Raw genomic sequence first — 26697 nt, 5'->3', positions numbered from 1 at the left:
AATTCTCAACTCTGTACATATTCTAACATTTCCTTTGAGAGAGTGATTGATTGTGGATATTGGAAGTGTAATTGCATTATAAAAGCACCATGGACATAAACAGTTCTCTATCCTTTATTATCTATGAGAGAGTGAAACAAGGGAGAAGCTCAGAGGGAGGGTAGAGCAAGAGGTGGATCATAATGAATCTGAGGCAGCTTATTGGTGAGGTTAAGTCACATGATTGCTATAGGAATGCTAATTCATGCTGCATTTTTTTCTCCTCAACTCCTCCTCTGTGCTTGGTGTAGTCTGTGGCTGTCGGATAGAGCAGACCCCAGTCATGGTGTTGGATATCAGGAAAGAAGCTAGCGATTAAAGTTGTGGAAGGAGACAAGGCCTATGCCAAGGGTATGTAGATTTATTAAGATGTGCTTTTGTTTGTTGCATTACATGAGAATTAAAATGGCACTTCATCCAGAAGCCTGTAGGAGGGACTGTATGTCTGTCTTTTTCTATGTTTCTTGTGTATGTGTGTGGATATTGAAGGCTGTGTATGTTATATCAACAGTATGTGTGGTCTGAATGTGTGTCTCTATGTAAATTGTATGTGTGCACATGTGTGTTTGCCTGTGCATGTCCGTTTCGGCATAATGAAAAGGTGTTTACTTTGGAGAATTCCAACACATGTTTTCACTGCACTGGTTTTCACTACGGTTACTAACATCAGAGCTCATAGAGTGGGACACAGATTAACAGACATCATCTAGGTGGGCTTGAGGAATTTAAGACCCTACCTAGATGTGCCAACTGGATTACTTAATTCAATATAGCCAATGCAATCACTGTGACAGAAGCAACCGTCAAGTATTTCTGTCAAAGCTGAATGAGAGAGTGATTAATGTGGACATACGGCACATCATTTGCAATGTTTTTAAGGATTATTGATGAGATTGCTCAGCACACATGTACACAAGAAGCTTTTAAACCAAATGGGGACAATGCATTCCCGGACAGCGCATTGTTGCGCAAGTGGACTGAGTGACAACCAGAGAGCTGATACAATGCATTTAACCTAACGCCTCAAATAACATGACCATCTGCACTATTTTGGTGCACGCCAGTTTGACCCAATGCTCTGTAAACATAGGCAAAAAGGAGTGATGCTTGCCTTGCACCTGTGTGTTATCTTGCTGGTGTCTTCTTATAAACATAATTACAATTTAGTGTTTATATAGTTGTTATTTAAAGGAATCATTAAAGGAAAATTTCCTTTTATAGTACATGATAGAATTGTAATTTTCTAAAAGTTTCATTTTGAATACTATAAATAGTGTGATTCATTTTATTTTGTAAAACTGTAATTTCATTACAGCAATAGAATAGTAAGAAATAATAGTTTATTCGTTTTGTCTTTCAGTCCTTTTTATGTTTTGTGTCATGCAGTTCCAACCTAGTCTCATGACAACTCATGATGATTTGTACATGATGGCGAAATCATAAGATATCGTATGACTTTTATTCCAATAGAGTTCAACCTGACCAATCAACAAACAGAATTTCAAATCGATACAATGCAAGCATAACATTTTAGCTGGCCTCTATACAAAAATGTAATGTTGGTTACTCATTCCATGTTTATTAATGCAAAACAAATGACTGATGTGTGTCATTAATCTGTAATACACTTTCCAAGTCTTGATCCAAACTTTGATGTTTTTTTTTTCATCTTAAACACAAACGTTATTTCACTATTAAAGTCATTGTAAGGTATAGGGTTTGGGAATGGGGTTATACATTATTATTTGGTTTGGGTTGGGTGTTAAAAGAATAGTTCACCCAAAAATGAAAATTCTCTCATTATTCACTTACCCTGATGTGTATGACTGTCTTTCTTCAGCAGAATACAAATTAAGATTTTTAGAAAAATGTTGCAGCTCTGTAAGTCCTTATAATATAAGTAAATGGGTGCCATCAGGCTGCTAGCTATTTGATGTTCCAAAAGGCATATTTAGGCAGCATAAATGTAATACACATGACCCCAGTCGATCAATTAATGTCTTCTGAAGCCAATCAATAGGTTGGCGTAAGAAACAAATCGATAATTAAAATGCTTTTAAGTTGAAATCGTTACTTCCGCCCAGCACTGTATTTCTGTTTGAAATGAACTAACTCTTGCGTGACGTTCATTCCTCTGTTGTAAATACGCCATATCGCTCACGTCACTGATGCATCGACTGCTGGCAGGATAAAGATTTAATTAGCTATTTGTTTCTTAAACCAACCTATCTTTTTGCTTCAGTCGTATGGATTACTTTTATGCTGCCTAAATATGCCTTTTAGACCATCAAATTGCCAGAAGCCTGATGGCACCTGTTTACTTACATTATAAGGACGTAACATTTTTTCTAAAAATCTTAATTTGAAAGACAGTCATACACATCTGGGATGGCATCAGGTGAATAATACGAGAATTTTCATTTTTGGGTGAACTATTCCTTTAAACTTATGAAAAATTGCAATAACATTGTTCGTTGGTTCATTTATTTTTTTTGTACAAGCTAATTATAAAAAAAGCATACTATTATTTGACATGTCATGAGACCATTGCTGCACTACTATAGCATCTCCAGATTATCTCTGCAACCTTTTTCTTTTCTTTTCTTTTTTTTTTTTTTTTTGTGTTGAGAATCAAGTAAAGCTTGTCGGCCCCATACCGCCAATGGGCATGTCACCTCTGTATGTTAATTGGAGTAAGACCCTCATGTATTACACTTGCCTTTCCTGTGTCATGGGCCTCGAAATGAGTTTGAGTCACTCACCCTCGGGTCACTCAAATAATCAATCAAACTGGTCTGTGTGGAGGGCCACACCTCTGGTTCCCCCTTAAAGCACCTGTAGATTCTAGTGCATTCATGGATGGGCTTCAGTCAAGAGAGACAGACTGAAACGTATACACATATGCAAACTTTTTCCTTTATCATTCTCTCTCAAGGTCAGTGCATTTCAACTGAAAATGTGTGGACATGGCCTAAATATAAAAATCTACTTAAAAGTAAAGTTAAGATAATCATTTTGAACTAGTTTTGTAGTGGATATATTATTTAAACTGAACTACAAATGGTCTTAATTACAAGACAGCTTTGTAAACATAAGAGATATCTTTTGGTTGTTTAAGCTAAAAACCTGCTAAACTATCTTAACCCTTTATTGAATCTTGTTCTTTCTAAAATATTGTGACTGAGAAACGCATTGCCTTTGATTCGAGATCTACTCAACAAACTAAATTTTTTTGTGTTGCTTGCATTCACATCAATGTAAGAGATAAGAGAAAACACAGGTAAATTCAAGATAATCCTTGTCCCTAAACTATTTACACGAGGCTAATAACAGTAATATTAATGTTTGATATCACACAATTTTGTATCTGATATATATGATAGCACGGTAAGCAGTATTTTGCTCATATGAATCTGTGTACCCTTCCAAAAACAGTTCATGTATTAGTAGAGTTATTCTATATGTAATTCATTTGATTAAGGATGAATTGTGTAATACTTTCTCCTACAGAGTGCAAGAGTGCCGCCTACTTTTTCAGCTGCCTGGGTTCCGGAAGTATTTTTCCCATTAATCTTTAGCATAGACTTTTCAAAAAATTATCCATAAAAGAGTTTTAAGCCATAAACCAAACCAATCAGCTCCGAGGTGAATCACAACTTTACAAACTTTGATTAAAAGACAAAGGTTCAAGACTGTGTACTTCACGTCTTTCACTAGGGTACGAACTACAATCCCATGAAGCATTGCAAATTTGATCATTGTAAATAATGGGATTTTTACATATGGAACCAGACTGTTGCTCTCTAATAGAGCTTAATATGCATAGACTATAAGCAAGTAATTTGTAGATTGATTTCCTCTAAAACTGTAAATACGCTGGCTGTGTAGCTCTTTTAAAACACTGCTCTGTTTGTCTGAGGTTCCCAACCGTACTGACACAGTACCATTGGGTCAACCAGTGGATCGCAGAGCTCAAGCTCAGTCCCATGTTTGAGCCCCTCCATTATGAACAGCACACCAAATCTGTTTAGTTTAATTTGCTCCAGAAATTTATGAACCAGTGAACTTGTGTAAGAAAATAAAGACACCAATCTGTCCTGCACAGTTTACAGAGCACTAAACACAATTGCTTTTAACAGACAGCAGCTCATTTCAGGCCATATATCATGCTGCTGATGGTTCTTTTGAGGGAGGGGCTATGTGTTTGAGCACAGGCAGTGAACCCTTGATCCCTAATGAGAGATACAGGACTCAGGAATAAGTGTTATGTGGCATCTAATGGGGAGATCCATCTTCATCGATGAAAGCTGTGAGAAGCAGTAACAGATGAGCAAAGATGTTTTCATACTGCGCTGTCTGAGGCCTCATGATGATGAAATGCAGACTCTGAGAATGAACGCGCTCACCTCAAAGCTCACCATGACATTCTTCTATCACTGATGACGCTTTCTGCCGTGTGACTTGCCCATTTACAAAAACTCAAAACAGACTAGTGTGTCAGGGTTCTATCTTTCATTTTTGACAGTTTCTGATACTTATCTGAAGCTTAGATATGTACACAGCCTGAAGAATGACATATATTGTCCTCAGAGAAATCTCTTCAGAGTGCTTGTGTATGCTTGTGAGGATCTGGTTCAAGAACCAAAAACCTTCTGATGTAATGGATCAACTGAAGAGCTGTATCAGGCTGAAAATGTTTAGTCTTGAAATTCAAAAGATCAGTACTAAGTGAAGCAGTTGGCCTATTTGTGGCAAAAACATTTGATGACACGCTGTTATCTTAAACAGGTCTTCAGCCAATTTCAGTGGATTATTTCTTGTTTGGAGAGATATCTTTTCTTAATATAATAATATTTTTCTAAAGCTCCTATCTACTTGAATGACCGAAATCTCGATTTCTCTAAAAATTACGATCAAAGAACATATTTCAAATATAGCAGTAAAATCTGACTACAGTGGTGTCATAAATTATGCGTCTTTAACTCAGTTCATGCTAAAAAAACTCTATTTTTCAGACTGGTCCAGCTAATACACATGAGCGTTATTGTGTTGATTGGCAATGCCTGTATCTAAATGTTATTGGCTCTTTTAGCTGTAAGGCGGGACTTCCTTTTCTACATCTACCATATTGGGCATTCCAATTTGTCCAATTTAATATAATACAATGCTCCATCTTGGGATAATAGTCTCTGCAGCATGCCTCTCATATTTAAATGCTCCTCTAAACACCTCCCCTAGGGGCGTGGCCTATGTCTAAATGTTCGAAGACAGTATAATTTTGTTTTGACCTTCTTTTTTAACGAAGAATAACTTTAGAGACATCGGTCAGAGACTTTATAACAGAATTTAAATATTCCTTTCACTTTTTCTTGTGAACAGGTCTCACACTCCTAACATAGTAAGTCTTATTTTTGAGAATGAAAACCTGTTGCAGTTTTAGAGCATCTGTGTGAGAGCTACTGACAGTAGTAACTGTTTGAGAGTGTTATGCAGACAACTCTCTCTCTCTCTGTCTCTCTCTCACCCCTGCTCGACTGCTGCCTGGGCAGATGAAAGTGATTCCTGCCTGCCTCTAAGCTTCATGCCCAGGTGTTCTCTGTCCTCCTCTCCCTCTTACTCAGCTCTCTGGCTCAGGAGCCGACAGCCACACAGCTGCTTGACATCAATCTCCCTTTCTTTTACTTTTTTTTTTTTTTTTTTTGGAAAGGCAACGCTTAGGGCATTAATTATATGGTTCCTTACCGAAAGGCAACAACCACTGATGTTTGGCGCATATTCTGACCTGTTTAGTTTTAACTCAAGGATTTGGATGCTTAGTTCATCATTTCATTGAGAGTACATGTAAAAGCTTCTGTAAATGTTGCTTATTAGTATGACGTTTTCAAGATTTTTCTCTTTTGTCTTTTCTGAGAAGTGACGAGAGATATGGGAGATATGAAATTAGCACAGCTGTGTAGGAAATTGGTTGCCTGGGACAATGGTCAATTATACAGTTTTTTGTCAGCATTACACACACAAATTGAATTTGATCGAACGGCACGATTTAGCAATCGGAATCAAGTATTCCAGAAATCTAAAATATGGCAGTATATGAAATATCAGCTGTCCTAGAATGCTGCTTGTCCAATCGAATAAGAGGACCGGAATTAATTGTTGTTTAGCATAAAATAAGCACCTATGTTAAGAGTCACATACTTAAGGAGCAAATAAAAGGTATAAAGTTATTATACCATTAACATAATGCATTTTTCCTGTTTAGAAATTAATTAATTGTCAGGTTTTGCATAATTTTCTAATCAAGTGCAGAGAACCTGAGGAATGTTTAAAGGCATTAAAGCAATAAATGGGTAAATCGGAATAACATAATATTAATTCATACTTCTCTGAGACACACAAATAAGGAAGTCACTCCTGAAGTGGAACATTTGTTAATGAAGGGAAGTTCTTTAATTAAACCCATTATTGTCGGTGCTTATCAGATGTGGAGGTTTTAACACTCAAAGAACAAATAGATTTTTGTATTACATATTTTTCAGAAAAATTGGAGGGACAGAGCTTTTATAACACATGAAAGCATACCAACAATATTTGCAGTTATTTCTACATTTCTTGTGTAACACTAGGCTTTCCATGTTAGTACTGAAATAAATCAGAGATCTGAGTGTGTTTGACTCTGAGGTCTTAAATGACTTAGAAAATCTGTCATCACTCCATCCCCGTTTGCTAAGTAGGGTCTTGACAGATTCACGCTTAAGGACTTTGGATATGACAGGTGACTGTGTTTCACAAGAAGGTTTGCTCAGGTGTTAAGCTATGTATGCAACTGTCTCTGTCTGGCAAGCTATCATTAACCATTTGCTATGAAGGTTAACACCGACCAAAAGATATTTATTAAATCTGTATTTGTAAGTAGATAAAGAAGCAACTTTAAAGATTTAATTATGCTCACGAAATACAAATTCAAATTTGATACTGAAACAAAAAAAGATTGACATTTTATCCAGCATAAAGAGCTTTTTAAGTCACAGATACAAGGAAATGTAAATTAATTTGAATCCACATAAAACATGAGCACCAAGTTTGGGCAAAATGATTATTGTTTGCTGTTTGATAACTTTTTGCTATCATTTTAATGCTGTTGATGTTGTTTTTTTGTCTGATGTTGTCACTGTTAGTTATTTATTGTGTTGTGATGTTCATATTTGTATTTAATGATGTTTGTTGATTAAGTAAACGTATATTATTGAGATTATGTGTGTTTGCATGAGCTATGGACCATTTTCACATGTCCCAGTCTGGAAAGCGAAAGTAAATTATAATGGGGTAAACTTTTGTAGTCGTGAATGGGAGACTTGCTCCAAAAGTACGTTTTTGCAGAACGTAACCGAAAACCGGAACAAATTGATTTTCAATTGTTTCACAGTGAAAACTGTATTTTTTAAATGCTGGTAAATGGTTAAACAGGTTAATTTTATTCCAATAATTTTTTCATGAAACTAAAGGCCAAAGGGTTTCTCACAGTACTACACCACTTCATGTTGCACGAAAAACTAAACATGTGCTTTGATCTTGATGGAAACTGCTTTATAACTAATTTCATTGCCTAATTGCCCGTTGTGGATGTCGCATTCTGTGAATGAAGACTTTTATAACAACTATATATAATGATAACTATATTTATAAAACATTATTAGAGGTAAAAAGTAAATTTCATTGATGTTTTCAAGTCTTAGATATGATGCATTAATACAGATTAGCTGATGCCAGGTTTTGACTCTGAAGCAGATCTGTAATTAAAATTATACTTAGCTGTTAATTAATTGCTTGTTATGATTACTATGCTGATAAATTCACCACACAAGAAAAAATTATTTCTTTTCCACTATTAGTGGCTTATTTTGGGCTTATTTTGGACTTGTGAGATCTGGCAACACTGCAGGTATTTCACCCACCCATTAGCAAAGTATTCTCATTTTAAAAAACATTATTAACCACTCGTTTATTTTGTTCTAACTGGTAACTAATGTTTTGGAAAGGAGGCCATGGAACTTCTTAAATGGAACGAAAAACAAAAACATTTAGTTTTTAGTCCATGGTGAAAAGTTTTTGCTCAAAACGAACCGAAATGAAAAGCATTTCGTTTTTAGTCCCTGGTGAGAAGGCTCCATTGCTGATGTATCATTACTTTGCAAGACGTTTACTTAATCAGAGACAAAGATTCACTTCATGTGAATGAGTCATGTTGAACCATACTATATAAAAGAATGCAATGATGGAATTTTTGTATTGCTAATTGCATTGCTAATTTGTAACAGCCTTGACAAAGGTTTATTGGCTAAATGAGACATTTTGCATTTAGTGAACGAACAACTTTAATTTTGCTCAACAAATTAGTGTTACTGGGGACCATTATTAAGGCATAAATATAGTGCATTGTGTTGCCTTGATTTTTTTTTCTTTTTTTCTTTTCTCAACAATTGCTTTTTTATTGTGGAAAAGGTGCAAACATTGCATTGACAACTGATTTTCACCTGTTTGTTTAGGTTGTGCCAGTAATAACTCAGACTGGAAGGCTTTGAGGTTCTTTGTAAACTGAGTGGTGTCTAGGGCGTCTGTGTATCTGATTCCTTCCCTGTGGTAATTTTATGGCTATGAGAGTTGAGGGCCATGTGTGCTGCTGGCTGCAGACTTTTACACAGAAACAAAGGGGAAGAATACAGCCTGAAATGTTCAAACTCTTTTGGCTGGACGACAGTAATTTATAATCCCAGTGTGTGAGCATCAACCATAGCACCATGTTTAATTTCAAGACAACATTTCTTTTTATTTCAGTATCAGCAGCATAGATTTTCACACTGACTGGACTGTATGTCACTTTATAATCCCTAAGGATATCAGGAATTAAAAGGGCTGCTTTCAGCTATCATAACGAACATTGAGTTTTCAGATCCCTTAGGCACAGTGTATGCCTCCTAAGAGTGCTGTTTAAATGTTTTAAAGCAATTTTGTACAAATACAGGCATTATATTGTGATTGAGACATAATAATGCTGTTGTGCTAATGACAGTATCAATGTGTGCCTGGGAGGCTTGTGTTGTTATTGTGAGAAAGTATGTTACTGATGTTTAAATTCAGGTTATTTCACGCTTGGTCTCCAGCTGACAATCAGAAATGATACTCGTTCTGTTTGTGAGCATTGGGCTGTATCAAACAAGAGTAAAATGGCCAGAATCATGCTATCTTTCTCTTTTATCCTTTAAGTCTGAACAATTTATCTCGCTCTGCACATCTAATTTACATGTTAATGTTTCCATCATAAACAGTAGCTTTGAAGGCACAGTATCCCAAATCAATGTGAAATTACACAGCACGCCATTTATGCTTCCTGTCGGGCGGCTCACGATAAAGCAGCTCTATATTTAACCTGGATCCTTTCAATATGCAAAAACACAGATGTTTGTATATTCATTTCGTCCTCCATTTACATGAAAAGAGATCACTGAGAATAGTTTGTTTCTGCCAACTGGGTATTTGCTTGTGCAGAATTCTGTCTGACTGGAAACCTCAGATCCCCTCTGCTTGTTGAATACAATGAATGTGTGATTCCATGTCTTGCGTCACTGGCCATAAAAAAACAGGTTATTGCAGTCAGTCAGAGACCCCCCACCTGCACCCTTCAGCCATACACTCCCTCCATAGTTCTTGTCACTCTTCAAGTGATATCTGAGGGCCGTATTTCATGCTTTCTCTGCTCAACAATGATGTTCCCCCAGTAGACAAAGCCATCAGTTTTTATGGTAAATCTTAAGGAAATGAGGGCCACAAATCTCCCTCCGCCTGGTTGCCACATAGAGGGAATGTGCTAACATAGAGATTGATGGATACCAGAGAAGAGGCACAGAGAGAGTTCTGTCAGGACTGCACAATAGGTTGTCAAAGCCAAGATAAGTTTCTCACTTTGAAAACGGCAAACAACAATTTTGATGTGTGAAGTAACCTGTTGACAATCGCTGAGAACTTCGAAAGAAGGAGAACTTCACCTGAAGTACTGGAGATTTTTTTCTGATGACACATTGCATGTTGTGGCATGGGGGCGTGGTCGTGTGTTGGTCTGCGGGATAGAGAGAGAGAGCGCGGTAAGGCTTGTCACCTGGTTTGTAATTATCTCTAACACCTGTGTCTTGTTGTAGAGATACAGAGAGAGACATTTAAAGGGACGCCAAATGTCGAGAGAGGGAGAGAGAGTGTCCAGAAAGCACGAAAGCGGAGGGAGTGTGTCCCAGCTAGAGTGCTCACATAAATATAACTGTAAATAATATTGAATGGTTATCGACGGTTACCGTCGATTCATTGTTTAACAAAGGATAATTAAAGGACTGACCTTGAACCTGCCTCATTGTCTCCTGACTCCTCCATTGCTCCAATCAAACCTGTTCACACATGTGTATGAGCTAAAAGAAGATACAAAGAACCATCACTCAAGATCATCTAGTTCGGCTCTCTGAAGTATAAGCATGTGAGCAGGATGTGTAAACCTGTCACTGAATGTTGGTTTCTGCTGACTCAGAGTCATCCAGAGGACAGTTTTTATTGCTTAGTGGTTTCTCTGTAAGTATCAATTTGTCTCAGATGTTTCTTCTAAAATTGCTTTGGAAAATACAATTGAGACAATTGTTGTCATAATGGTTGAGAGCTTTAAGATTAATGTGGAGACCATTAGTTATTTTCCTCAACAAACTAATATTAAAACAACACTGCATATAGTATAAATGTAGACTTTGTCCTACAGAAGTGTGCTTTAGTTTGTTCAGAAGAAAAATGTTAAAATTATTCTAATAAATTAGGCTTTGCTCTTTATTTAGTGTCATTGATGTCTAGTAGAAATAATTGAGAAATTAAAGAGATAAGGGGCCCTATTTTAAGAGCGCTATGCTTTAAGCGCTGCGCATTGCAATATGTCATACATGCAAAGTCAGTCAGCATGGCCATGAAGTTTTGATATTTTCGTGCAAGCATGCGCTAAGTCTAGGTGCAAATGGGTTGAGGAAACTGCGAGCACAAAGCGCTTATGGGCGGAGTCAAGTGCAATTTAATTGTTATCGCGTTATTGCATTGTCTACATCCTATTATAAATATTATTATATACAGTATTTAATTTCCTGTCAAGCAATGTTGTTATAAATAAAAACAGCCCATTCATAAGAATTTTGAAGTTTAAATGGGCTGTCTACAATGCATTTTCTGCTCTGTTTGTTACCTCTGCTACCTATGTTGTATATGTCCTCTATCAGCCTCTCTGGGACTGTTGGCTCTTGTCCTGCTCGCCCGTGTCTCACCTCATTGAAATATGTGTTTCTTCTCTCCCAGTGTTTGTTTTTTAATGTATATTTATGATATGTTTCTCTGTTTAATGTTTTATTTAAAAATCCTGTGAAATTTGGAAAGGCTCTACACAAAATAAACGTATTGTTATTACTATTGCTAATATTGTTATTATTAATCTACTGACACACAAATCAAGGCTAGTATTAAAAGTGATTAATAGCTCTTTGATGTCATCTGCTTCTGGAAACCCCCAAACTGCAAATGCAGGAACTGATTTTAGACTTTGCTCCAAGATTAGATGTCTTAGTGCAATGACCTATTTCTTGGGAAAATAGCACATTGTGCTTTGCTGCAATTTATTAAAGGAAAAGTTCACCCAAAACTGAAAATGTTCTAATAATTTACTCACCCTAATGCCATCCTAGATGTGTATGACTTTCTTTCTACTGCTGAACACAATATTTCAGCTCTGTAGGTCCATACAATTCAAGTGAATGGGTGCCAACCTTTTGAAGCTTTTGAAGTCAGAATAAAAGTAATCCATACGACTCCAGTGTTTTCATCCATATCTTGAGAAGTGATATGATAGGTGTGGGTGAGTAATAGATGAAAATGTACGTCCTTTTTTGCTTGAAAATTTTCTCCCTGCCCAGTAGGGGGCTATGTGCATGAAGAATGTGAATCACCACAAACACAAGAAGAAGAACGTGAGATCTTTTTCTCACCCACACCTATCATATCGCTTCTGAAGATATTGATTATGGATCAAAGTCTTATGGATTACTTTTATGCTGACTTATGTGATTATTGGAGCTTCAAATTTTTGCCACCCATTCATTTGCATTTTATGAACATACACAGCTGAAATTTGTGTTCTGGAGAAGAAAGTCATACACAACTGGGATGGCATTAGGATGAGTAAATGATGAGAGAATCTTAATTTTCAGTTTGCGCTAATACAACTACAGATAGCGCAAACACTCCCACCCACTGCCATTTGCTCTTTGCGCTGGCACAAACATTGTGCTTAGAATTAGCACTCTTAAGAAAATTGATCACACTTCGTGCAACATCAAGCGCGGTCACAGAAATAGACCCCACCATTCGATTTGGGCTAATATGACTGGTGGCTCCCTCCTTCCATCTGTCTGTCTCTTTCCCAGTTCTCATTACTTCTGATTTACAACAAGTTCTAATGTGCGCTCAAAAGGTACATTGTTAAGTGAACATGTTGTGTCAAGATCTTGGACTACACCGAAATCTTTCTGAGAGCAAATGTTCATGATTGAACCTGACAGAATGAAAACACTGTTGATCTTGGGACTGTCAGACCTGTTAAGTGACACCACGTCTGTCGGATCCATTAAGGGCAGGAGCTCTTAATTGCTGAACTATTTATTCACACTTGGCCAAAAGTGTCAAAACTAACAGCAAGCATCCTGTGATGAAGCTAATATCCTGAGAGTGTGCTAATTTAACTAGCAGTGTGGTGAGGATGACACGCTTATTTCTGGTCTAATTCAATCGAAACACAAAAAGTGAGTCAGTTCTGTAATATTAAAACAATAAAACACTATGCATTCTATAGTTATAAATAGATAAAATAAAACAAATAATTTTATTCAGTTGATGCATAAAACTTTTTTTTTTTACTTCAACATCAATATTTTAGGTTACAAGTTATATGAATATATAAGGAAACATTAATATTTTCTGCACTTTTACCATTTTAATCACCTTTTTCTCTTTACTATAGTCCATTTTTAATTGTCCTGTGGTATGTCAAAACATTTTTAAGTACACATACATGTAATCTCTTTAATATATAAACACAACATGAATAATAATGATAAAATAAGGTAAAACTTTATAAAAAATAAGGTTCCATTCGTTAACATTAGTAAATGCATTAGGTATCATGAACTAGCAATTAACAATACAGTATATTTGTTACACAGTTTAATAATATTTGTTAATGTTAAATAATAAAATACAAGTGTTCATTGTTCGTTCATGTTAGTTCATAGTGCATTAACTAATGTTAACTAATACAACTTTTGATTTTAAAAATGTTGCAAGTAACATTAACTAAGATTAATAAATGCTTAATAAGTATTGTTAATTGTTAGTTCATGTTAACTAATGTTGTTACCTAATGTTAACAAATGGAACCTTATTGCAAAGTGTTACCTAAAAAAATATAAATAGTTTTAGATTTAGTGTTGCATGTCACACTACAGGACAATTAACCAAATACACATATGTGCAGTATTTAAGGCAAAATCAAAGGAAGAGTTATGACATGACAAATGAATGACAAGGCACACAACTGGTTTTAGCTGTTACTCAACATCTTTTGATGGCCATTTTGCTGTGATCCTTGTGGACTGGTTTAACCTGGCTCTGACTTGCACAGACATGCTGTGACAGGGTGTCTCATCCATCTGCTGTCAGTTCGGCCCGAGGGTGAGCCCTGAATGTTTGATGTGGCCTGTTCATTGTCCTGATAACCCATCTGTATCTTGACACCTTGGCCTAACTTCTTGGCCTTTACAAGGACTGACAATTCTACTCTTTTCGATCCAAAAAGTACCATCCAATATCAGCTCTATACTCAGGATTACTCAATATTTCAATGTTTCTACCTCCATCAAAAGCTAAATCCAAATATGTTTATGCTAAATAAATAACAAAACTCATTAGCATGTAAAAAAAACTTTAACGTGAGGATCGATCCTCTCAATAACAACATCATTATCTAAAGTATCTGCTTTACTCAGTGCATACTCCTCACTCTAGTTGCTAAACTGATATTCACTTTTGTCTTTATTGTACATAATGCAATTTGGTGTCTAGATAGTCATGAGAGGGCTTTGTGGGCAGGATACCCAGGACTGATGATGACACCAGACATTCAGTAAGATGCAAAGGTGTGTGGTGAGCCATTCTCTAATGCATGGTAGAGGGCAAATTGAGTGGAATAATGTGTAGTGCGCTGTGCTTGGCAGAGAAATAACAAGAGAAGAGTAGACTGGGGGGGCTCTGAGCATAATAAAGCTCTTTCTCTCTTGTACATTGTGCATTCTAAAAGGAATAGTTCACCCAAAAATTAAAATGTTGTCATCATTTACCCAGCCTCCTGTTGTTTCTTTCTACATTTTGATGAATGTAATGGTCACTCATTTCCATGGAATTGCAATGAATAGGGACTCAAGCTTTCATGCTTCAAAAGGATGCAAAAGCACCATGAAAGATGTCTACCAAAAGCTAAATATAATTTATTTATAAAAATATTTCAGTATTTTTATGACGATTATTGATCAAAGATAACAAAAACAAAACCAGACCAAACGAGCCATTTAATGCGCAATTAGAACAGTCTAATGCTGTTAATTATACAGGGTAGTGAATCTTCTAACTTGGTACATTAGGAAATATTATTTTATTGATTTTATTTAATATTCATTAGGTTTTCATCATTTTAGTCATTGTAGTAGACAGTTCATTAACATGCAAAAACTTTTTTTTTTTGCTGAGTGTCCTTTTTCAGGACACTGTATTTTATAGATTATTTTGTAAAAATCCAAATAACTTTACAGATCTTTATTGTAAACTGTTTAAACAATGTTTTCCATTCTTGTTCAATGAACCATAAACAATTAAAGAACATACACTTGTGGAACGGTTGTTAAGACACTAACAGTTTACAAACAGTAGGCAAATAAGATCACAGTTATATAGGACACTAAGAGACCTTTCTACTGACTCTGAAAGATGCCCAGGGTCCCTGCTCATCTGCGTGAACATGCCTTAGGCATGCTGCATGGAGGCCAGGGCAATAAATTGCAATGTCTGTACTGTGAGACGCCTAAGACAGCGCTAAAGGTAGAAAGGAAGGACAGCTGATCATCCTCGCCTCCCCTGTTGTAAGGCAGGACTTTACCAGACATCACCAGCAACAACGTCACCCATGGGCACAAACCCACATTCGCTGGAACAGACAAGATTGGCAAAAAGTGCTCTTCACTGACAAGTCATGGTTTTGTCTCACCAGGGGTGAGAATCGGACTCGCATTTATTGTCGAAGGAATGAGCATTATAGCGAGGCCTGTACTCTGGAATGGGATCGATTTGGAGGTGGAGGGTCTGTCATGGTCAGGGGCAGTGTGTCACAGCATCATCGGACTGAGCTTGTTGTTATTACAGGCAATCTCACCGCTGTGCCCTGGCCAGGAAGGAGGAGGGATACACCGTAGTGGAGTTCTCGCTGCTACAATCCACCCTAGTGGAGCAGCCTCAGCCATCTGCTGGGGATAGAGGAGCCCGGCTGCCTGGAAGCGAAGGAACGGCTGCCGACCACGAGGGGAGAAGAGGCTCCTAGCCAACTGCCTGGAGCGGTCAAGGCCACTGGCAGGGGCAGGGGGTGACCACTACCAGTTGTTAAATGTGGTGGGGTCAAGAGAGGACCACCGACCATGAGCGGGAGAACCACTGCCAGGGGCGGGGGAGACCCCTTCTCTTTCCCGAGAATGCGGCGGGGCATTCCGTCCGCCAGGGGCCGGAGGACTGCATCCGATCCACCTGGGGAGTCACGGATGTCCTCCATTTGAGGGAGGAGGAGTGGCCGAGTACCAAGCTACGGCGTAACGGAGAACCAGGGAGTTAAGTGTTTTTATTTTTCTCTTTCTCTCTCTCGCTCCTCTCTCTCTCCCACTGCTGCCCCACGTTGGCCTTTTCCCTCTTAAATTTTACAGTGATTTTTTTGGGGGTACTACACTGTTACAGGAAGTACCCTCTATTTTAATCATTTTTGTTTCCCTCCCCCTCCCAGAGTAAGGCACGCCCTACCCCAGGGAAAGGGGGGTTACGTCATGCCAGGGGCTCACCGGCCTGAGAGAACGAGGGAGGAATGTGACAGGGTTGGGTCGTGATTCTACACACCCAGTCCCTTATCAGCCTCCAAGAGGGATAAAGGCAGACTGCGGACGGTGGTGCTAGAGAGAGACAGCATTTACGGGCAGCTACCCCGTGTGTGTTTGTGTGCGTGTCTCTTTTTGTTTCAGTTCTTCATTCAAATATTATTTATATTGTCAAGCCGGTTCTTGCCTCCTCCTTTCCATTGAACTGATTTACAGCTGAATTTATGAAATATATGTATGCAAAATGGTGTTTGCATGCACAATTTGTACAATTTATGCTGATATGCAGAACACATGCTAAAATGGTACTGTCTCTTTAAGAAATCCGGCAGTTCCCACTGATCAATATCAGTGTCAGTTTCACGCTTTGTTTTGATTAAGCTAATTTTAACAAGAGTGAAGTAGCCCAGCTTCTTTAGTATAACTAATGTTTCTTCTTGTTGTTTTTGCTCAACAACTGTTAAGAACAATAAGGATGTTAAAAGAGACATTATGAATGACGAATGGATTGCGTGGATCTCGTCTTTGAACAAATTACACTGATGAGTCAAACGTTTTATCTAATAACTATTTTGGGTTTTTAAGGATGATTGGATATTGAGATCGTTCAATGAAGACTAAGATTAAATAGAAAATAAATTTTTACCCAGCCATTTTATATATGTCGTACTTTTTTATAATTTCAACATAAATTGCAATTCTGTTTGCGTACCACCTCGTACCTGCTCATGTACCCCCTGAAATATGTATACCTATAATATATGTATAATTATGCCAATATATATGGCATAATATTCATATTGGGAATCACTGGTCCATATGACTTGATGTTATATTCCAAGTCATCTGAAGTCATATGATAGATTTGTGTTAGAAACAGGTCAACATTTGTTAATTCATTATTCACTGATTATCTTCCCCTCCAGTGAGCTTTTAATTCAAGAACAACTGCTACCGGACCACTAAATCAGTGAGAAATTCAAGAATCAGTCTTATTTGTAAATGAATCAATCAAACCAGTTTTGTGAACTGGATAAATTGATTCATTGAAAAGATCTGACTCGAAAGAACGACTCATTTATCAGATGTGACTTACACAAAAGCTATTAGATAACTTCAGAAGACTTGGAATATAGCCTACAATTTGTTTGGTTTGTTTTAGTTTTTTAAGAGTGACCAGTAAATTCTTCAAAATGTCCCCTTTGGTGTTCCATGGAAGAAACAAAATCAAACAGGTTCGGACTCATAATGTGAGTAAATGATAACAGAATATTCATTTTTGTGTGAATTATTCCTTTAAAGCATGCTATCTCTCATACATGGTATGGACATGTTATAGCAGGTGTATTGCTGTATAGAAGAGGATCTACTCTCCCATTTGGCTTGGTGTGTAATGTGTATCAGCAGCTTCGCTGTTGGTCTAGTTGTTCATCTGTGTTTAGGAAGTGGGGCTGGGTCTGCCATGGCCACCAAAGTGTCCTCTCACCCCCCAAAAACAAAACATCCACCCCATTTGTCCTGCAGCAGTCTTTGATGCCTTTGATGTCTGTTGGTTTAATGACATTATTGGATCCCAGTCATTTGTTTTGGGAGGAGTCCTGTCCAGAGAAATGTGAGAGATTGGATTTTCCTTGTTGGTAGTTTTTCTCCTGTGACAAGTAGTGGCGGAAGCTGTCAGACTATCTGAGTGAGTACAGTGCATACCTGTGATTTAGTTTTGGGTTGTGAACTCTTTTTGCAGCATGGGAATTGTTGTTGTATGGTATGATTTGATCCATATTTTGATTAGAAGACTTCACATCTGGAGACTTTTTAATTTCTACATTCCACACTGCAAATAAATCTGTATTTTGTCTTATCTTCTAAAAATATTGAAATAGCCCTAGAACAAGATACTTTCACCTGGAACAGAAAACTGCAAAATATATGTTTTCAGAGGGTGTATGTATATATCATTGTGTTTGTTCTTGTTCCATTGGCAAATTTCTTGTTACTTGTTTATGCTTAAAAACAATGACGACTGCAAATGGAACAAGACAAAATATACTTGCATTCAAGAGACATTCTTTGAAAACAAATCTTAAAGGGGAAGTTCACCTAGAAAAAAAAAATCTGTCATCATTTACTATCATGTTGTTCCAAACCTGAATGGCATTCATCCTAATCAACATTCACTTTCATTGCATGTTTTTTTTTCTTCAATACAATGAAAGTGGATGTTGATGGAGACATTCTTTTAATGCCATTCTTCTTAACATTAAAAGTCTGATTGTTTCGAACAACATGAGGGTGAGTAAATTATGTCAGAATTTCATTTTTGGATGAACTGTTCTTTTAATATCTCATGCAAATTTTGCTTCACAGGTAGATACACTATATCTTGTTGATGTAAACATATTTAAAACATTTTTTACTGGAAAACAAGGCAAAAATATTAACATTAAAGTTGCAACATGTAACAATTGTCATGTAATATTCACCTTTTTTTTGCCAGTGTGTGAACGGCTTGTAACGCCACTTTATTTAGCCCTTCCCAGACTTCCTTTTAAAGCCTGTAGACTGATTTTCATATGAAGGGAGCGGGTCGCTTTTGCCGGGAAAATCCAAAGTATGTGACATCTATGCGCACTCCCGAGAGCCTTGCCTCAGACAGTAGTGTCTCTTCTGCTATTCAACAGCGACAACAAACTGCAACACTACTTAACGTTATCTTAGAGATGGAATCCAGCTAACGGCTGGCTCCCAGCACAACACAGACTCCTACACAAACTCAGAGTAAGCCAAAAAAAATAAGCAGGAACGTGATGATGTTTGAGGGAAAACTAGAGTGAACATCGGCAGGGCTTTTGATTCCTGGAGGGATCTTCGTTCATTTTTGGGGATCAAAACAGACCCCGAATTATCGTTCTTCTTATTGAACAGGCAAGCTTACATGACTGCAAAGCATGTGAAATATAGTGCCATAAGGATTGATCTGTGTAATTTTAGGTAACTTGATCTTGCCTGTTAACGCTGACGAATTACAAGCTACCTTGCTTCGTAACTTTCAAATAATTTCAACGATCTTCTCTTTATATTAAAAGTAGGGCTGCCAATCAATTACATTTTTTTATCTAATTAATTACATGATGTCCCGATTAATTAATCGTGATTAATCGCATATACAAATATTTGTTGAGGAAGCCCCTTGTATAACAATAATTCAATATATATTGATTAAATAATTATACATAGTTATCTTTAAATATTAAAATATATATATATATATATATATAAATTCAGATAATTAAAATGCATTACATTCCTGTAGCATATTTATATCAATATATAATTATACATAGTTATCTTTAAATATTAAAAAATTATATATATACTGTATATATAAAATAAAAAATATTCAGATAATTACAATGCATTACATTCCTGTAACAGAAGAGTTAATCATTGATAAGGCCATACAAAAAAACGTCTTTTTACAAGAATACAATGTATCGTTTACTACCATATTATTGATCATAAGCAATCATTGGCATACAGTTCACAAATATCCATTTCACAAATGAATTTGTCAATCAGTTGGAGATTTATTATGAGGGCTTGTTTAAGGACCCGTCAATTTACACCAGCATCAGACATGCTTGTGTAGCATCTCAGGTGTGTTGCATCATAAACATAACATTTTTAGGTCACTGTGTCAAGTTAAAAATAGTTTAATACTCGATCTTTAGACACATATTGAGATCCCTTAGTTCGGATTTGCGCTCCATCAAGTGTTTTGAATGCAAGAACGTAACACATGTCTGTGTTGTGTGTCTGCTGAATGTTGTTTTCTTCACTGTATAAACTGTGTGTTGCCACACAGCTGAAATTTCATTTACTGCCCTCTGGAGTAAATAGGTGATACTAAAAGCTTGCATTTCTTCAGGAATCTTTCTTTTTACAATCCGGGGTCATTGCAATTAATTGCGTATATTTTTTTAACGTGTTATTTTTAATCAAATTAATCACACTGAATTAACGCGTTAAATCGACAGCCCTAATTAAAAGTCAGGTATACAGGATAAATTTAAACATATACAGTGGTTTCTTGATCGTAGTACAACATATGACATACAAAACATTGAATAGTGCAACATTAAACTGTCTGGTATAGTTTGGTAGTATGTAGCCGTATGTGTGTATCAATATGCTATGTTAGCTGATAAGTAGTTTTAGTTTAGTTTTAATTATGCTACCTCATCTGTCACCATGATGTCAGTGAATCACGTTCAGTCTCTTTGTATGCTGCGTCATTGTTTTGGTCGATGCACGCGTGCGTCCCTATGGTGTGTTTGCACGAGCAACAGGCAGCTGGCTGCAGTTCACTTAATGGCCACAGGTATCATTAACAACTTGTGTATCTGAATCTTTCATACTGCACCTTTAAGAATCGTTTTCTTTCTTTTACATTTAAAAAAAATAAGGTAATCTTTCAGTCATTCATATTGAACGTATTTGGCTCGCTAACAGGCTTGTTACATGTTTGACTGACTCTAAATGAAACAATTACCAGCTCAATTGCAGTGTTGTCAAATGCATTCCAAATACACAAAAGCAGATTTACCTGAGTGGAAATGAAAGCATTAATCTTACTTTTCAGCATTTGTGATTGGGCTATAGAGCCTGTTGGTACATCTGCAGACAGATCAAAGCCAGGACTTCCTCTGGTTCTGATGTTGTGTCTGTGTTATGTTGTTTCAATCCCTCATTTGCTGAGAGCTACTGGAGCTGGTGTGGGCATGTGGACCATAAATGAACCGAAGCCTGCAATTCTGTGAGGTGTTACAATTAAGCAAGAACTGCAAAACCTCCAGCAAACTAACAGTGTAGCTGTCACATTCAGTAAGAATGAAAAAATAAGAGGATTTATGAATATAGCAGACTTGTCTGCAAAGATTAAAACCTGATCAAGCTATTTGGGACTAAATTAGAATAGAGTGACATGTACTGTATGTATAATGCTGAATGTTTAACACAGCAATTCTCAAATTTATATTGGAAACAGGTGCAAGGCAGTGATTAAGACTTCTCGTGTTTCTCCTCAGGGTGGTGGACAGCTGGATATCTGCAGGTAATCTAAGTGGTTCTGTTTGTATATTTGGGAGTAGCTTAAGATCAGGGTTATGGAGGAAACAAAGATGGAAATTAACACCCTTGCAGAGGTTTAGAGGACCAGTACACTTTCTCAGGACATGATTCATGCACAATGGAGTCCAAAGGTCTAAGACCACATTTACACCATGGAATTAAATGAAAGTGTTAGGATTTTGAATCATTTTAAACAGAAAAATCATGACAAGAAATGAAGAAGAAATGCAGTATTTAAGGTTCTACACTATAAAGACATTTTGTCAGGTAACCTAAAAATGTGATTCATGTTTTATTGAGGTTAAGTTAAAAAAATAAATATTTTTCACTAAATCAACCTGACAAATTAGGGTATGAAAAACAAAAAGTAAATTAATGGGTTAGATCATGTAGAAACAGATCCTAAGGTATCAATTACTTACTTTTTTCAAGGTCACTAATCGAATTTAAACAAACTGATTGTACTCCTTATACTGATAAATTAACTTCAAGTTATCACAAGGTTAAAGGTCAGATTTCCTTGCTTCTATTAAAACACTCATTGGAAAAGTATTACAACCTTAAAGCATGAGAGAGAACCTTTTCAAAATGACACATTGAAGAATCTATTGTCAACAGTGCCTCAAAGGCAGACTCTTTCAACAATAGTCATGTTTCTGCTGTTTCTGTGTCAGCTGGAGGGGAGCGTGAAGGATTGACAGTAGCCGTGGATCGGGCACAGGCTGGTGGAGGCCCCCCATGGAGAAGGAGCAGGGCAGCGTGGCCTCCAGTGCCAGCGTCACCATCCCCAGCACCACCTCAGCCTCCACTGGCAACAATACCATATCAAGCTCCTCCAACAGACAGCAGAGTGTCCCTCAGATATCAGTCTTTGGAGGAATTACAGACAGACAGACCGTTCAGGTAGAGTCCTAATTACCCAGTTTATTAATCTCTCATACATGGCCAGTTTATTGTTTTAATTATGACAAAAGCTAACTGGGTAGGTTTATCTTTATAATGACTGGGCAATTGCGGAAGCTTCACTATGCTCCATAAAATTGCATGATCCGCTACTGACATCTATTGGCCATTTGCTGCAAGTACTTCTTTAATCAATCAACACTCATAAGGAATATCTCATTTTGCATTCATGTGTGTTTTGTTTTAGTGTTCTTTATTAAGTAACACAGCATTTGATATCAAAGATAACAGCAGGGTTCACGTGGTAATGAAAACATAGAAATATCAATGAATTGTGATTTCTAGACAAGGAAATGTTATGTCAATTAACAAATCTTTATAAGTATGCTAGGTTATAGAATATTTATTCCCATTTGAAAAATAATTGAAAAAATGACTAGTAAGATTTCCTTTTTTTTTAGGTAGATTTTAATGGAAGACAATTAAGCAAAAACCACTCAATTACAAGTTAAGCTCAATCGACATAATGTTGGCATAATGTTGAGTACCCAAAACATTTATTTTGACTCCTTTTCTTTAAAAAAAAGTCAAAATACATTTTTGTGGATTTTTTGTCGATTGAGCTTAACTTGAATTGAACCCTGAACATTCATTTAATGTCATTATTTTGAATGAAGTCAGTGAGTAAATCTAATGAAAATATTTCAGTTTATACAGTAACTTTTACTTACAAATCTGATGTGATGTTGTTTAACATAACTCAAATTTAAATAAACATTATACAGATGTTTCATATTTTTTCCTTTAAAAAAAATGCAAGCTGCATAGTTTTTGTGAGACAAGAAGCAAGAAACAGATCCGTGCACACAGACCTCAACACATGTGCACAAAAAACGTTAAAAGAAAAAAATGTACAAATATATAACAAAAACAACAAGTTACCAAATGTCAACAATCAACAATAGCAAAAGTATAAATTAAACTGGCAAACAGTGTTACCATTCAATCTTATTTTTTTTATTTTCTCCCCTTTTCCCTCCAATTTGGAATACCCAATTCCCAATGCGCTCTAAGTTCTTGTGGTGGCGTAGTGACTCGCCTCAATCCGGGTGGCGGAGGATGAATCTCAGTTGCCTCCATGTCTGAGACCGTCAATCCACTTATCATGTGGCTTGTTGAGCACGTTACCGCGGAGACCTAGCTGATGTGGAGGCTTCATGCTATTCTCTGCGGCATCCACACACAACTCACCAATAGCTTGAAAAAGTCATTTTTATTTACAATTTAAATGAAGTTAAATCAGCAAAATGTAGACAATTTATCAGTAATCTTTTCTGCTATATTTACATGACCACAAAATCTTTTTTAATTTTTTCAGTGAGTTATAACAAATGCATGATAAAGTAATGGTAATGTGTTTATCAAGAGTGTGGAAAAACCCTTTAATAGTTTTAGTGCAATATAGTCTCTATGCTTAGATATCCTTAATAGTCCAGAATGTCTATGTGAATAAGTCAAATGCCCACAGCTAATCAACAGCAGTGATTGGCTGCACAGATTAGGGACTCTGATGTCAGCTGCATTTGAATGATATATGAGGTGAGTGAGAGTGAATAGATTTGGTCAGAATAGATTTTACACTCATCAGCTGCACCAGAGCATTAGAAGTCTCAGGACACAGCTGGATTTATTCAGAAAAGCTCAACATTTGGTCCTTCATAGGGTAAACACAATTGTCTTTTGGCTGTATGTAGACTGTGATAATGCCAGTATGTGTTTTTAGTTTTATTTAAATCTGAAACATGCTGCCATGGAATATAGCATTGATTCTTTGATTGTGTTCTGATATTCATTTTTAAGAACAACTGTTCACAATTTGATTTAAAGAATACAAACTTAATGTGCTTTTAGTGTGTATTTTCTGAGTAAGGCATGATTGAATTGAGCCCTTCCCTTAAACTCTAGCAATTCTCTAAAATATCACTTACTATATGTATTAAATATAGATAGTATTCTGTCTATACAGTATGTCAAGATTTGTACATTTAAATGTTTTCATTCAGCAGACATCCAAAAGCAGCTAACATATGAGAATAATACAAGTGTAAGCAAACAAATATAGAAAACAATACAAATAGCGCAAATGTACCAAATGTTCAATTGAGTACTAGAGTAATACAAAAACAATATGAATGAAAGATAATGCCAGTACCTGAGGTGCATTTTCAGGTAACAGGTTGTTGTCAGTCCAGTGATTGCCCTGAGAACAGTGTGTACTGATCATGTTATGTGGGATTTTTGATCTCTATGGGGGATTTAAGGGAATGTAGTTATGCTTTCACTTTGTAGGCTGCTTTGACTGATGACGGTGACCCCACATGCCATGTCATGACTCAGGCTTGCAGTCATGCTGAAGCACACCCAGTGACCCTGTGTGTTTATACAGAATACTGTCTTGTCTTTCTGCATAGTACATTATGTGCTGGTTTTGTTTATGGATGAAAACAGAGAGGCAGGAGTGAGGATTTACAATAAGAAGTGTTCTGTGAAATAAACAACTGGATTTGCTTCAGGACCCAGATTAACTATATACAATTGTTAATCATGCAGAAGTAAACAATTATGTCCTTAAAATCAAACATTGATATGCATTAATATTACCATGGTAATGCAGGCCCAACAATATGCAAAACTATTAACATGACATGGAATAAGAAAATGTATACTTATGGATTTTGTAAATGCATACACCAGAAAGTGTGATGTATATATAGCCTTTGAGATCAACAACAAAAGCCTTTTATTATTTAATAATCCTCATCTGCTTCTGTCTGTCTGCTCAGGTGATTCAGCAGGCCTTGAACAGGCAGCCCAGCACAGCAGCAGCTCAGTACCTGCAGCAGATGTATGCAGCTCAACAACAACACCTCATGCTCCAGACCGCAGCACTACAGCAACAGCACCTCAGTTTGGCCGCAGTACAGCAGGTGGGCATGCACACCCACCTAGAAGTTGGGGCCAAAATCTGAGTCCATTAGTGAAAATGCTTCTGCTTTGCATTTTTCTTATATATAAAAAATTACATTGGATATACAATTTAAGTGAAAAATCCAATTGAAAAAGCAAGATATAATGCTGGTACCTATCCTTAAAGTTGTCTCCACAAGCAAGACTCTGGTCTAACCAACACACTAATTCTTGTCTTAATATTTGCATGGCTCAGACCAGCTTTTACATGTTATTCATGCTTTTGTCTTTTGAGTTAGTAAGTCTTGTCCTTAAGGAGCTTAATTTGGTCAGATGAAAGAAATAGTTTATTCACTGCCTCACTGAACTCTCACTCAGAACAAAACACAGAGAGAAAAAACATGCATGCATGAGCATGCTATTGCACAGGTTTTTCAAAAGACTAACAATACTTTGTGAAGATCAAGCAAATAGAAATAATAAAATGATCCAGATCATCATATAATTTGAAAGCAAATAAGGTCTGATGAAAACCATACAAGCTCTTTATTAATTGTGCAGTGAGTAAACCTTGGACAGGGTCATTCATCTTTTGTGACAAGTATTGATGTGTGAGTCTTTGCGATGGCCAGAGGCACATTTTGCACCATTTAACCAATGGTGTGCCACATCCTGTGCATATTTGAGGAAACCAAGTGGAACAATCCTTTCTTAACATCAAAGGAGGGATTTGCTTTGCAATATTGGCTAATGTGAAATACCACTTCAGCTATTTGTACTTACATTTGAGACTGCACTGAATAGATGTAGTGCATTGATCTGCAAATATATTTTATTTGGAAACAGTGAGTCAATAATGACTCACAATATACAGTATATATATATATATATATATATATATATATATATATATATATATATATATATATATATATATATATATATATATATATATATTTTCATAGTGGCTTTTGGGGGCACTGTAGACTCTATAATTGTCACGATCTCCTGTTGTCTGCCCTGTGTTTCTCACTTGTCATCTGTCCCGGACTACACTTCCCATATTTCCCTGCCCTCATCACTGCCAGTTTCATTGTTCTCACCTGTGTTTAATTTAATCATCATCCTTGTGTATTTGAGCCCTGTTGTTTGTTCATTCGTTGTCGGTTGTTACATTTAATGTATGTCCTTGACTGTGTTCCTGCCTGTGCCCTCCGTGGATGTTTCTCTTGTTTATATTTTGGTTTTCCCCTGTGGATGTTTTATTTGTTCCCTGTGTTGTTTTGTTATTTTGAGTTATCCTGTTCACCTTTTGTTCTTCCATTAAAAACTGCATGTAGATCCTCACTCCTCGTCTGGTTCGTTACAATAATAACACAGTATATTAGAAATGTTTTTCTGGAAAACTCTTTTAAGA

The 26697-nt window shown here is 36.6% G+C and overlaps 1 protein-coding gene across 5 annotated transcripts in view; it reads left to right on the top strand.

The window, feature by feature from the left end:
• Nucleotides 1-283: 283 nt before the first annotated feature.
• The window catches only part of LOC127628838 (polyhomeotic-like protein 2), a 74750-nt gene continuing 48336 nt past the window's right edge, over nt 284-26697 (top strand). For 2 of the 5 annotated variants that reach the window (XM_052105763.1, XM_052105759.1), the window contains exons 1-4: nt 287-390; nt 21328-21393; nt 22085-22313; nt 25157-25300. In XM_052105763.1, the coding sequence (XP_051961723.1) occupies nt 22149-22313; nt 25157-25300 (309 nt within the window). In that variant the 5' untranslated portion in view covers nt 287-390; nt 21328-21393; nt 22085-22148. Of the gene's footprint in view, nt 391-21327; nt 21394-22084; nt 22314-23557; nt 24037-25156; nt 25301-26697 lie in introns of those variants that run through there. The other 3 variants (XM_052105760.1, XM_052105762.1, XM_052105764.1) reach the window with 3 other exon arrangements.

The sequence above is a fragment of the Xyrauchen texanus genome, chromosome 35, assembly GCF_025860055.1.
Source record: "Xyrauchen texanus isolate HMW12.3.18 chromosome 35, RBS_HiC_50CHRs, whole genome shotgun sequence".
NCBI lineage: Eukaryota > Metazoa > Chordata > Actinopteri > Cypriniformes > Catostomidae > Xyrauchen > Xyrauchen texanus.
The sequence above is the reverse complement of the archived record's forward strand: the minus strand, read 5'-3'. Positions and strand labels throughout refer to the sequence as shown.